Source organism: Euphorbia lathyris, chromosome 10, assembly GCF_963576675.1.
Source record: "Euphorbia lathyris chromosome 10, ddEupLath1.1, whole genome shotgun sequence".
In the NCBI taxonomy this organism is placed as follows: domain Eukaryota; kingdom Viridiplantae; phylum Streptophyta; class Magnoliopsida; order Malpighiales; family Euphorbiaceae; genus Euphorbia; species Euphorbia lathyris.
In genome coordinates, this window is record NC_088919.1 from 42,601,057 (window position 1) to 42,614,244 (window position 13,188).

Below are 13,188 nucleotides of genomic sequence, written 5' to 3' on the forward strand. Positions count from 1 at the left end.
ATATAACAGACGATGCAATTTCAAACCCCGTTATGAGTCTTTTTCATTTATAGATGTGTAATTTCAAGATTTAATGAGTGATCAGAACTCTGGAGATTGGAGGGTATCCATAACATAAAATTGCACATTAAAAAAACTCATCTTTCATTAATAAAGCTTGAAATCGTCCCGTTCAATAAACGTTAGGAAATATGTTATTTGGCGGCTGACTGGCTGGCGAACTACGCAAGTTCTTGTTCTTTGGGTCATCATGAGTTTGGTGTGCCTCCTACAGGCCTCCAGGAAATCCTTGCTGATGAAAATAGAGGTTCAGCTTTGAGCAGAGTTGTGTTGTTTGTTTTTAGTTTTTTAGCTTTCCTTTTTTCTTCTTCTTTTTTCTGTCCGGGCCTGCGTGCCTTCCAATTCTACCAAAAAAAAAATAAAAATAAATGTTAGGTTTAAGATTGCACTATTTTATACGTGGAGATTAAATATGTTATTCTCAAATAACCATATGTATATATATAATATAATTTATACATTATTCAACAGTAATATATAGTTGTTAATAACCCTATGTATATATAGCCACACACACCATTGTTGAAGTTTTTGAGTTTGTTTGGTGAGAATAACACAAGTCAAAGAGACAGGCTTCCTCTACTCATCATTATTCTTTGTTTATTTGGTAGCATGCATTCATAAATAACATACGTTAAAATAATCTCTTCGAAATAATAGGCAGAAACCTTCTCCTTATCTTTTTTTTTTTTTTGAAGAATTCTCCTTATCTTATTAAAATAACATCTTGGTATTAAAATATATTGATAATATCATCTCATGACTAGTCTTTAATTAAGCATGCATGCATTAACCAAAATTGAATAGTTCATCTCTTCCCTTTTATTCTTCTATATAAGCTTTGATTCACCACACTTATTTCTCATCTTCTCATATATCTCTAATTAGCAATCAAACAGTGACATATATAAACATGTCTAAAACAGCTGTGCTAATGTTGATATTGTTGCTACTCAACATGGCAGCATGCCATGCTAAGCTGAGCTCTGATTATTACTCAAAATCATGCCCAAAAGCACTCACTACTATTCGAAATTCAATCAACACAGCGATTGCACGAGAACGGAGAATGGCTGCCTCTCTCATTCGTTTACATTTCCATGATTGCTTTGTTCAGGTTTATATATATATATATATATACTTCTCCTAGACTCTCTATTAAATAATTGATCAACTACTTAATTTCATCTTAATTAATCAACATTTGATTCCATAGGGTTGTGACGCCTCAGTTTTACTAGACGAGACATCATCAATACAGAGCGAAAAAACTGCAATTCAAAACTTGAATTCGGCCAGAGGTTTTGAAGTGATTAAAAAAGCCAAATCTGAAGTGGAGAAAATATGCCCTGGTGTTGTTTCTTGTGCTGATATTCTCTCTGTCGCGGCAAGAGATGCCTCTGTATATGTAAGTATATAATATAGGAGAGAGCTTGAGCACTCGCTGGTCACTCCAAGTTTTGATTTTTTTTAGGATAAAGAGTTCTAAATAATTTTAATTAAGCATCCGAAATTTTGACAAGCAGGTGGGAGGTCCATCTTGGAGTGTAAAGGTAGGAAGAAAGGATTCAACAACTGCAAGTAGAAATCTAGCCACTGCCGACCTTCCTAAGTTTACGGACAGTGTAAGAGTACTCATTTTTCGTTTTGAAAGGAAAGGTCTTTCTGCTAGAGACATGGTTGCTTTGTCAGGTTCTCATACACTTGGCCAAGCTCAATGCGCAACATTTCGTGGTAGGATTTATAACGAAACTAACATTGATGCTGGATTCGCCACCACTCGCTGCCGAAGTTGTCCTTCTGTCGGAGGTGAAGCAAATTTGGCTCCACTTGATTTGGTGACTCCAAATTCATTTGACAACAATTATTTCAAGAATTTAGTACAAAAGAAAGGACTTCTTCATTCTGATCAAATACTTTTCAGTGGTGGTTCTACTGATGATATGGTTCTCGAATACAGCAAAAATCGTGCCAAATTTTACTCGGATTTCGCCTCTGCAATGGTCAAGATGGGAGATCTTATTAATCCGTCTGCTGGACAGATTAGGAAAATATGCAGTGCTGTTAACTAGTTGTCTACGTGCCCTGGGCGTATAGTATAATTTGTCATATAAAGTTAAACTTTTTATTCTCTTTGAATTTCCTTGAAATTAGTTTATTCATCTCTGAACAAATAATTGTATAGAGATTCATGTGGTGTAAGTTTTAGTTGATTTTAATTGTTGCTTGATTCTTTTTATTTCATCAATTGTAAAATGAATGTAATTATGTTTTATCTCATTTGCACTTCTTGTCAATAAAGTCCAGATACATTCTCTATTCCATCAATTTTAGTTAAGCTTTAGATTGATTTCCTTTTCAGAAATCTGTTTGTACATTTTTTTTGCAACCCTAATAACATGAAGTGAAAAAAAGAAACGAAACCAAATTTAATCATGATCTGGAAGAAATTAAATGCAGCAAATTAGAAGGAATTTTTGCTGCTAAAAAGTTCAAAACAAAAGGGAATTAACTAATTAACTAATTATATAGGAACATTAAGAGAGAATACTAGGATTAGGAATAAGAAATTAGATTAACTTGTAGTGGAAACCCTAAAAAATTGCAGCATCCCAAATTGAAACCAAAACCAAATTCAGAATGCATACAGTGAAATTAATCGAGAAATTGAATAACTAACCATAATAGCTTGATTTGTGAGAGACTGTGAGAGAATCAACCTTGATCGTTGAAGTGAAGAACTTCTACAACTTTACAGGAAATATCAATTATGGAGGAGAGAGAGAAAAATCTATATATAAAAAACCCATTTTTTTCATTACGATACGCGCCAACATTACAGCGCCTAAATTTTGAATCACATTTTCATATTGTGAGCTGCTATATACCGACCCCAAATTCGGGTCCACTGCCCATTTGTGACATATTTACCTCCTCACTTTTTCAAACAAGAAATTTGAATTTTCCAAATCCTCTCTACCTTCTTTGCATTTTCAAAAAACCGAGCTAAAACGACAAGGCACAAAGAGTAGGCAAGGGCAAAGGATACATGGGTATTACGGTAAGTTTTTCCTTTAAAATTATTAACGAAATCTTGATTTTTGCCTCCGAAATCGGAGGCAAAACCCATAAATCGCACTAAACGGGTGCGATTTCCTTGCTCCACCTAGGATGGAGCAAGTAATCGCCAAGCGTTCCACCAGATGGTGGAACACGCGACGCACCCGTTCCACCGTAAGGTGGAATGGGATCGATACCCGTTCCACCTTATGGTGGATCTGGTGCGCCGCGTGTTCCACCATCTGGTGGAACGCGCGCCGCACCCGTTCGGCCTACGGCCAGGTGGTGTAAACCACCCGCCCAGACCATAAACGGGCCGGTTTGTGATTTTTTTAAAAAAAAATTTATTTCGGACAGACGATAAATTGAATATAATAAATAAATAATATTACATGATGATGTTGTTGAGGCGGGATCTGGCCGCAGATACACGTCTTCACGTGTTGTTACTGCCTCTGCTCGGCGGCAGCGGACGGAGCAGCAGCGGTTCATGGCGGACGCCCAGAGGGCATATGCAGCACATGCGGAGCATGTCAAGGGTCAGGATGAGGCGGCTGATGTAGAGATGGACGGAGATGACTCTATGCCTTGTCCTAGTTCTGATACTATCCCCGTACCCCGTGGCGTCGTGACGAGGGGTCCAGACGGACGATTTTCTTCTACCGTAGGATCGTTTTCTGGTAAGAAAAATTTAAAAATGTGCTTATTTTTATTTGTTTTATTCGTGATTATTAGAAAATATATCAAAAATTTAATGTAAACCGTTTACTATAATTTCAGGTAGCAGCAAGCGCTCGAGGAGTGCTATAGATGATGCATGGGTTGTGAAGGACCCCGTCCCCGGGGGTCCATTTGATGGTGCTGTGATTCTGAGCTTTCTGGGACATGTTGCATGTGCTATTTGGGCCGGTCAGGATAGGGGCGTCCTTAGGTGTCATACCAGATCAGGGTATTGCTCGAAACTGAGATTATGGTACAGTGCTGCTTCCAGGACGATTCAGTTGCGTATAGAGTCATCTGGCATGTTCCATCTACCTGGTATCATGCACGGTCACATAGATGCTGCTCTGATCACGACATTTGTAGAGTGGTGGCAGCCAGACACGTCATCATTCCATATGCTGTTCGGCGAGATGACCATTTTGATGCATGATGTGTGGGAGATATTGCGCATCCCGGTAGATGGTGCCATGGTGACTGCTGATGCGAGTATTGATGAGCTTAAGGTTTGCGTGATGCATTTGTTTGGGATGACTCGGGCTGAGTTAGATGTCGGTCACTACTCCTCTGGCGGTATACGAGCCGCTTCAGTCATGGATTATTGTAGAGGTGAACGGATTCCTGAGACCCAGGCTATCGCTTGGATGTGGCTGATGCTCGGTTCCACCTTGTCCGTAGACAAGAGTGGTGACCGCATCCGACCTTCTTGCCTGTTGGAGGTGCAGGAATCGGTAGCTGGAGCCGCTGGACTCTCTTGGGGATCGGCTGCACTAGCATATCTATATCGTCATCTTGGTATTGCTAGTAGAGGAGATTGCGGGCAGATGACGGGTTGTCTGACATTGCTCCAGTCATGGATTTATGAGTATTTTCCTTGCTTCAGGCCTCATTGAGAGGCAGTTACAGTTGACCCGGATCTTCCTAGGGCTTCCATGTGGCCATCTATATCGATGGAGAAGAGCAATGAGCGGTTGAGAGCATTTAGTGCCCGGATTGATGTGTTGACGGCAGATGAGGTACAATTGCTATATAATTATAATTACTGTTCAATTAAAACAAATTTTTATTACTTGTATGTGTTAATGTAATTTTATACATCTATAGGTAATGTGGATGCCGTATGGCCCTGGTGCCGTTACGGGAACCCCGAGGACGTTATACGCTGGATGGATACGATATCGGGATGTGATCGAGCCGTACATACCGGGGAGATGCCTTCGACAGCTTGGATATGAGCAGTGCATCCCCAGACCGATATTGCGGCCTTCCAAGGCTGTGCGTCCCTGGGCCAGTTTGAAGTATCGAGTAGATGTGCCAGCTGTGATGGTGCAGGATCTTTGGGACTATTTTCCCCAGTCGGCCATGCTTATATTGTCTGTATTCACTCCAGCACGTACTCCATCGGACTGTGAGGATCAGTACATGCATTGGTACACCCGTCACTCACACCATCGTCTACTTCCGGAGATTGTTGCACCAGGACCGACTGTTTATACTCGCTCGAACAGTGAGATTGTAAGTCATTTTTAGTTTTTCTTTACTGATCTACAAATATGAAATGATATTTATTGAAGTGTGAAGTGATATTTACTCTGTTTTTTGTTCGTTTCTTTTAACAGTGGGTTAGTCGTTTATCTACGTGGGGTGAAGCTGTTTTGGATCACATGAGTCATCTGGACGAGGATGCTACGATTGGCTATAGATAGTCGTTAGAGCAGATTATGGGTGCTTGACATTTGGCCAAGTGATTTATGACTGTATACTGGTTATACGATTTATATTTCGACGTATTTTAGTACTATTATTAGTTGTACGGATTTCAGAATTGGTATTTTGATATTTTCGTATTTTTATTTATATTTGTACGCTTTTAACAAACCTGTAACATTACATACTCTTACAGAACCCTACAAAATTCATCAGAATTCACCTGTAACAAACCTGTAACATTGCATACTCTTACAGAACCCTACAGAATTCATCAGAATTCACCTGTAACATTACATACTCTTACAGAACCCTACAGAATTCATCAGAATTCACCTGTAACATTACATACTCTTACAGAACCCTACAAAATTCATCAGAATTCACCTGTAACATTACATACTCTTACAGAACCCTACAAAATTCATCAGAATTCACCTATAACATTACATACTCTTACAGAACCCTACAGAATTCATTAGAATTCACCTGTAACATTACATACTCTTACAGAACCCTACAAAATTCATCAGAATTCACCTGTAACATTACATACTCTTACAAAACCCTACAGAATTCATCAGAATTCACCTGTAACATTACATACTCTTACAGAACTCTATAAAATTCATCAGAATTCACCTGTAACATTACATACTCTTACAGAACCCTACAGAATTAATCAGAATTCACCTGTAACATTACATACTCTTACACAATACCAATAAATACTAATATCCCCTAAGTTTGGCCAATCTTATCCACTGTGCCACCCTATCCTCATAGAAGCGCTCCCATCCTACAACGCTTTGACCTCGGTGCCGAAACCACCAGTGTATTATAGGGGGCACCAGAAAGTTAGGCGATAAATTTAAACGTATGTAGTGATGGCAGTGATTCCCTAAATGAGCTATACATATCTCACGTGCTGGTCTTGTAGCAGTGGATGCAGCATGCAAGGGTAAGATAGTACCACACAACGCTAATGTGTCCCCACCCGCGAAGCCGAATAACATGACAGCAGCATTGTATATTGTAGCAACCGGCCACAAGTCATCCTAAATGAGCATCCAATAATCTGACGTACAACCTGCACCATCCCAACTTATCCTACGAATAGCTGCATCAACACTATCAACAAACACTCTTTCATACAGACAACGGTTAGCAATTATTTCATTTCGAATGTTATGCCTAACTGTCTGCCACGCTTCTTCGCTACCAAAAATGTAAGTTGCAACCATATGGAAACCACAATTTCCATCACCTGCAACATCGTAGTATGATTTGACATATGGTTTAATTATGCCAAATATTTTATCGGAATGTACAAAGTCAGAACCATAATACGTTTTTCCATCTACATTCACGTATATTAGTGTAAATGAACTATATATTGCAAAACATTTACAAAAAGAAGTTAGGTTTATAAAATAAACATTACTTGATGAGGCAGAATTATGTACCGAGGATGAAGAGCTAATTCTGACACTTCTACCATGACTCCTAGATGAACTAGTAGAACGAGCCCGTCCACGATGAGTTTCATTGTATTCCCAAGAACTCGGTATACGTTTTGTGGATTTGCTCGCCGTAGGTCGTCCTCGAACGTGAATTTTGACATTGGGTTCGGTGTACTGAGCTTGATCAGGGTGTAGTTGATCATGGATAAGCATTGAAATATTACGCATTAGGGTTGGGTCTCCTTTAGAGACCTGGTCCACTAAGGACTGAAAATATCGCTGATCCTCGTTCAGATTATTACACCCTACATTTTCATCCGTGTGACCATAATTGATTAAAAGTATTCTCTAATACTGATCATTTGGTCCAGATCACAATCTCGTTTCAGCTCGCATGCACATGGTATCTGATGCGAGGTTCTTAATACACAACCGCAATGCACGTCCACTTCATGGCTCAAACCCCTCATGCGCTCTAACTCTTCATTCAGCAACTCCAGACAGTAGTGAGAGACATTGAATAGAAGTTGGTTTAATGGGAATCCGGTGAAAGTGACTGCTTGACGAAGCCGGGACTGCTCAAGCATGTACCTGAGATGAAGACAAAATTACTATTAGTTAGTGAAATGATACAGCCATAAATGCAAATTCCTAAATTGCAGTAGAACAAATTGCAAATACCTTATATTAGTTGCTTGTGATTCAATCTGCTTATGAACCTTCTGCCATACCGTGTCGAGGGAGCTAGTTTCCGTATTGAGCCATTGCTTTAGACTAGCATGTTCGCTCTCCACTCGACAAGAAGTTGTGTTTCCAAAATGTAGGAACTCCTTTGTCCAAGCAACAACAAACTTCTCCTTATGCACCAACCACGTCTTCTCAACATACGAGATACGATTTTTGTACCTACTCATCTTATCCTTCATCATGCTAAGATTGGTCTCGTACTCCTTAATAGTTAATGATTGTAATATTGTTCTCCATCTGCCATTCTTGAATTTAGAGGCATGTCCTTTATCTCCCAAAATTCTATACACCCGATATTCCACATCCTTATTTATATGTCAAGTGCATAGCAAGTGCGCTGCTTGTGGAAAAAATTCTTTGATCGGCTTTAATAACCCAAGCTCCCTGTCACTAACAATAACGGCCGGGTTAAGATCAAACCCAATCAAAATCCTCAGCCTTTGCAAAATCCAACGATAGCTCCCTTCAGTCTAGTCTTTAACTATAGCATACGCTATCTTGAAGTTGTTATTGCATGGCGTCATCCCCACAATCTCAACAAACGGCATTTTGTACTTATTTGTTTTGTACGTTGAATCAATGCCGATGTACTAGTGGTAAGTCCTGAACATATCAACTGACTCTGGATGTGCCATGAACACATGCGTTATCACGCCTTCAGCATGTGTCTAATTGACATATTTGTTCTCCATAGCAATATGGTAGAATTGACTAGCCAAGTCTCTACCTTCAAACCCGTCCTTCCTCATTTTGTCCCTGTAATTATATATGTGTTTAATTACTGAGTTGTCTTCTGGGTGTTTTTCTTTAACTCCTGCTAAAATAGCACATGGCTTTGCTTGAGCTGAAGTCATATCATGCACAATTTGTTTAGATGCGATACTGAGTCCGCTCATCTGCCGACTTCCCTCTGGATACACACGCATTGTATGGTTATGCATTCCAGTTAACCCAGCCTTAGCATGTATCCCCCATCCAGAAAGGTCTGCATGTTGATAGGCTTTAATCTGAAATTTACAGCGGCACGCTTTAGTTTTACTTTTTCTAATTGCAGGATTTTCATCAATTTTCACAACACCTCTATATCGTTCACCCCGTGAACATCCCAACAGCTTTTGTTTTCCCCCATGTTTGTGCGAAGATATTACAATCTCAAACCCATTCTGAATACCTATCTTTTTTGCCCAATCAATAGCATCCTGACACGAAGGGAAAACGGTATCCGTTATGAAACGCGAACTATAATCAATGTTATCGGGTTTCCAATCTTCTATCGGTACCTGAATATACAAAAAATACATAATATGTTATCATAATTTACATTAAAAATAATAAAAAAATAGTTCGGGGCAATTTTTGCCCCTTTTTGCCTGAAAGGGTAGCTTGCCCGTTTCACCATTGGTGAGAACGGGCAAAGCGTACTGCCGTTCCATCGGTGGAACGAGCGACGCGTACCACCTGTTCCATCGGTGGAACGGGTGGCGCAAGCTGCCCGTTCCCTCGGTGGAACGGGTGGCGCATGCTGCCCGTCCCTAGGCCGAACGGGTAGTTCATGCATTCGGCCGACGGAACGGGAGTACGTGCTACCCGTTCAGGCAAAAACCAACGAAAAAAATTAAAAATTAAACAGACACGTATTTAAGAATCGTAATATTACCTCGTGTTATAACCGAGCCGAATTTTGTATAATTTTAAAAACCGAACCGTACCAAATAACTAAAATAACCGAAGTTGACCGAACCGAATTTTTTTATTCGGTTCGGTTACCAACCAAATAACTGAAATTTTTATATTTTTAATTTAAATGGTTAAAATGTTATAAATTATGAAATTTGAGCTTCATTAATTTAGAATTTGCAATTTCAAATTCAATTAACCAAATACTTTATATATTACAAATTAATTCAAAAATGTTTAAAACTAAAATTTTGGGCTTTCTTGTACGAATTAAAGTATGAAAAACAAATAAATAAGTAAAATTATATTATGTTTATTTAAATATATATTTAGTTCGGTTTTCGGTTAAACCAATATTTTTTTTCGGGATAACCGAACCGATAACCGAATACCGAACAAGGAAAATTTGACAACCGAACCGAACCAAATTATTAAATAACCGAACCAAACAAGAATTCCGGTTCGGTTATTGGACTTTTTGCTCACCCCTAGGGCTGTCATCTCGTGAATTACTGTGTTGCCACTATACTATTTACTGTTTTTCCATTAGGCTTATTTTCCCTATTACCATTTGCCCTACTTACCCCATTCTACCCGTATTCTCTTTTACTTGGTTTATAACCCTAGTGGGGGCATTTTAATATCTTTACTTGACCTAAGAGCAGGTATATAAGCCTCTTTATTTGTAATGAAATATAACTTTTTATGAATTAATCAAATTTAGCCTCCATTATCGAGAGTTTGTCTTCAAGACTTGGGATTCACTCCTTCAAACTAGGCTTGAGAAGAAGCATTATTTGTTGATTTAAGATTAAAATGCTCACTTGACGAGCGATAACGATAATAGGGGTAAATTATAAATTTACTCATATGGTTATTGCGGAGAACGAATTTAGCCTCTATTTACAAAATAATACAATTTTAAGCATAACATTTATGAGAAGGTGCAATTTCAAACCCCATTAAAAGAAGATGAGTTTTTTTTCATTAAGAGAAGATGTGTACTTCTAAAGTGTATTGAGTGGTCAGAACTCTAGAAATTGGAAGGTATCCATCACATAAAATGGCACACTAAAAAAAATCATCTTTCATTAATAAAATTTGAAATATCCGGTTTGATAAAGATTGCACTATTTTATACGTAGAGACTAAATATGTTATAACCACATATATATATATATAATTTATACATTATTCAACAGTAATATAGTTTTTAATAACCCTATGTATATACAGCCACACACACCATTGTTGAAGTTTTTGAGTTTGTTTTTGGTGAGAATAACACAAGTCAAAGAGACAGGCTTCTTCTACTCATCATTATTCTTTGTTTATTTGGTAGCATGCATTCATAATTAACATATGTTAAAATGATCTCTTCGAAATAATAGACAGAAACCTTTTCCTTATCTTATTAAAATAACATCTTGGAATTAAAATATAGATAATATCATCTCATGACTAGTCTATAATTAATCATGCATGCATTAACCAAAATTGAATAGTTCATCTCTTCCCTTTTAATCTTCTATATAAGCTTTGATTCACCACAATTTATTTTTCATCTTCTCTATCTCTCTTTAGGAATCAAAAAGTGATATATATATATATATATATATATATATATATATATATATATATATAAATGGCTAAAACAGCTCTGCTAATGTTGATATTGTTGCTACTCAATATGGCAGCATGCCATGCTAAGCTGAGCTCTGATTATTACTCAAAATCATGTCCAAAAGCACTCACTACTATTCGAAACTCGATCAACACAGCGATTGCACGAGAACGAAGAATGGCTGCCTCTCTCATTCGTCTGCATTTTCATGATTGCTTCGTTCAGGTTTATATATATACTTCTCCTAGTCTCTATACTATATTCTCTGATTAAATACTTAATTTTATCTTAATTAATCAATGTTGGGTTCCATAGGGCTGTGACGCCTCAGTTTTGCTCGACGAGACATCATCAATACAGAGCGAAAAGACTGCAATTCAAAACTTGAATTCCGTCAGAGGTTTTGAAGTGATTGAAAAAGCCAAATCTGAAGTGGAGAAGATATGCCCTGAGTTGTTTCTTGCGCTGACATTCTAGCTGTCGCGGCAAGAGATGCCTCTGTATATGTAAATATATAATTTAGGAGGGGGCTTGAGCACTCGCTGGTCACTCCAAGTTTTAATTTTTTTTTTAGGATAAAGAGTTCCAAATAATGCTAATTAAGCATGTGAAATTTTGATGAGCAGGTGGGAGGTCCGTCTTGGAGTGTAAAAGTTGGAAGAAAGGATTCAACAACTGCAAGTAGAAATCTAGCCACTGCCGACCTACCTAAGTTTACAGACAGCGTAAGAGTACTCATTTTTCGTTTTGAAAGGAAAGGTCTCTCTGCTAGAGACATGGTTGCATTGTCAGGTTCTCATACACTTGGCCAAGCTCAATGCGCAACATTTCGCGGTAGGATTTAGGGTAATTAATTTATTAATCCCTATATTTTGACAAAACATACTGTTTAGTCCCTATATTTTCAAAAACACATGATAAAGTCCCTAACCTTTTTCACGATGAACTGTTTAGTCCCTAACGTTTTTCTTGGTGAACTGTTTAGTCTCTGTCGTTAGACTCTCATGAAGATTTTATTACTCAATTTGGATTTGCGTTCTTCTTTTCCTTTCCTTTAAACTCTAATGCATCTGAAATCAACTTTCAGTGTTCTTCTTTTTTATTTTCTTCTTAATCGTTCAAATTCGTAAGCATTGGGTCTTTTCTTTTTCTTGTTCTCCATACAAATAGCTTCTTCTTTTAAATTGGATTTCCTCTTCTAAAGTTTGAAGGTAAATAGTAAAAGGTAATTTAGTCATTTCCGAAGTCATAAACGGTAAAAAAAATCTAACAAAAAGAAGGAAGGACTAAACAGTTCATTGAGAAAAAGGTTAGGGACCTTACCATGTGTTTATGAAAATACAGGGACTAAACAGTATGTTTTGTCAAAATATAGAGACTAATAAATTAATTACCCTAGGATTTATAACGAAACTAACATTGATGCTGGATTTGCCTCCACTCGCCGCAGAAGTTGTCCTGCTGTGGGAGGTGATACAAATTTGGCTGCACTTGATTTGGTGACTCCAAATTCATTTGACAACAATTATTTTAAGAATTTAGTACAAAAGAAAGGACTTCTTCATTCTGATCAGGTTCTTTTCAGCGGTGGTTCTACTGATGATATCGTTCTTGAATACAGTACAAATCGTGCCAAATTTAACTCGGATTTTGCCTCTGCCATAGTCAAGATGGGAAATCTTATTAATCCGTCTGCTCGACAGATTAGGAAAATATGCAGTGCTGTTAACTAGTTGTCTACGTGCACTGGGCGTATAGTATAATTTGTCATATAAAATTAAACTTTTTATTCTCTTTGAATTTCCTTGAAATTAGTTTATTCATCTCTGAACAAATAATTGTATAGAGATTCATGTGGTGTAAGTTTTAGTTGATTTTAATGGTTGCTTGATTCTTTCTATTTCATCAATTGTAAAATGAATGTAACTATGTTTTATCTTATTTGTACGTTCTTTTCAATAAAGTCCAGATGGACTCTAGTTGATTTTTAAAATGAAAGACATTCTCTATTCCATCAATTTTAGTTAAGCTTTAGATTGATTTCCTTTTCAGAAATCGGTTTCTACATGATTCGGAAGATGATACAGATTGAAAGCGATAAATGAAGGTTTTAATCGTAAACCAACAAAG

At 37.6% G+C, this 13,188-nt stretch overlaps 1 protein-coding gene and 1 pseudogene across 1 annotated transcript; both read left to right on the forward strand.

Annotated features, from left to right (window-relative positions):
- The first annotated feature begins 982 nt into the window (after window positions 1–982).
- LOC136209429 (lignin-forming anionic peroxidase-like) lies at window positions 983–2,384 on the forward strand. Its single transcript, XM_066000889.1, has 3 exons — window positions 983–1,177; window positions 1,277–1,468; window positions 1,587–2,384. The coding sequence occupies exons 1-3, from the start codon at window positions 995–997 to the stop codon at window positions 2,130–2,132; spliced, it is 921 nt and encodes a 306-aa protein (XP_065856961.1). The 5' UTR covers window positions 983–994; the 3' UTR covers window positions 2,133–2,384.
- Window positions 2,385–11,079: 8,695 nt separating this feature from the next.
- LOC136209422 (lignin-forming anionic peroxidase-like) lies at window positions 11,080–12,791 on the forward strand (annotated as a pseudogene).
- Window positions 12,792–13,188: the final 397 nt, after the last annotated feature.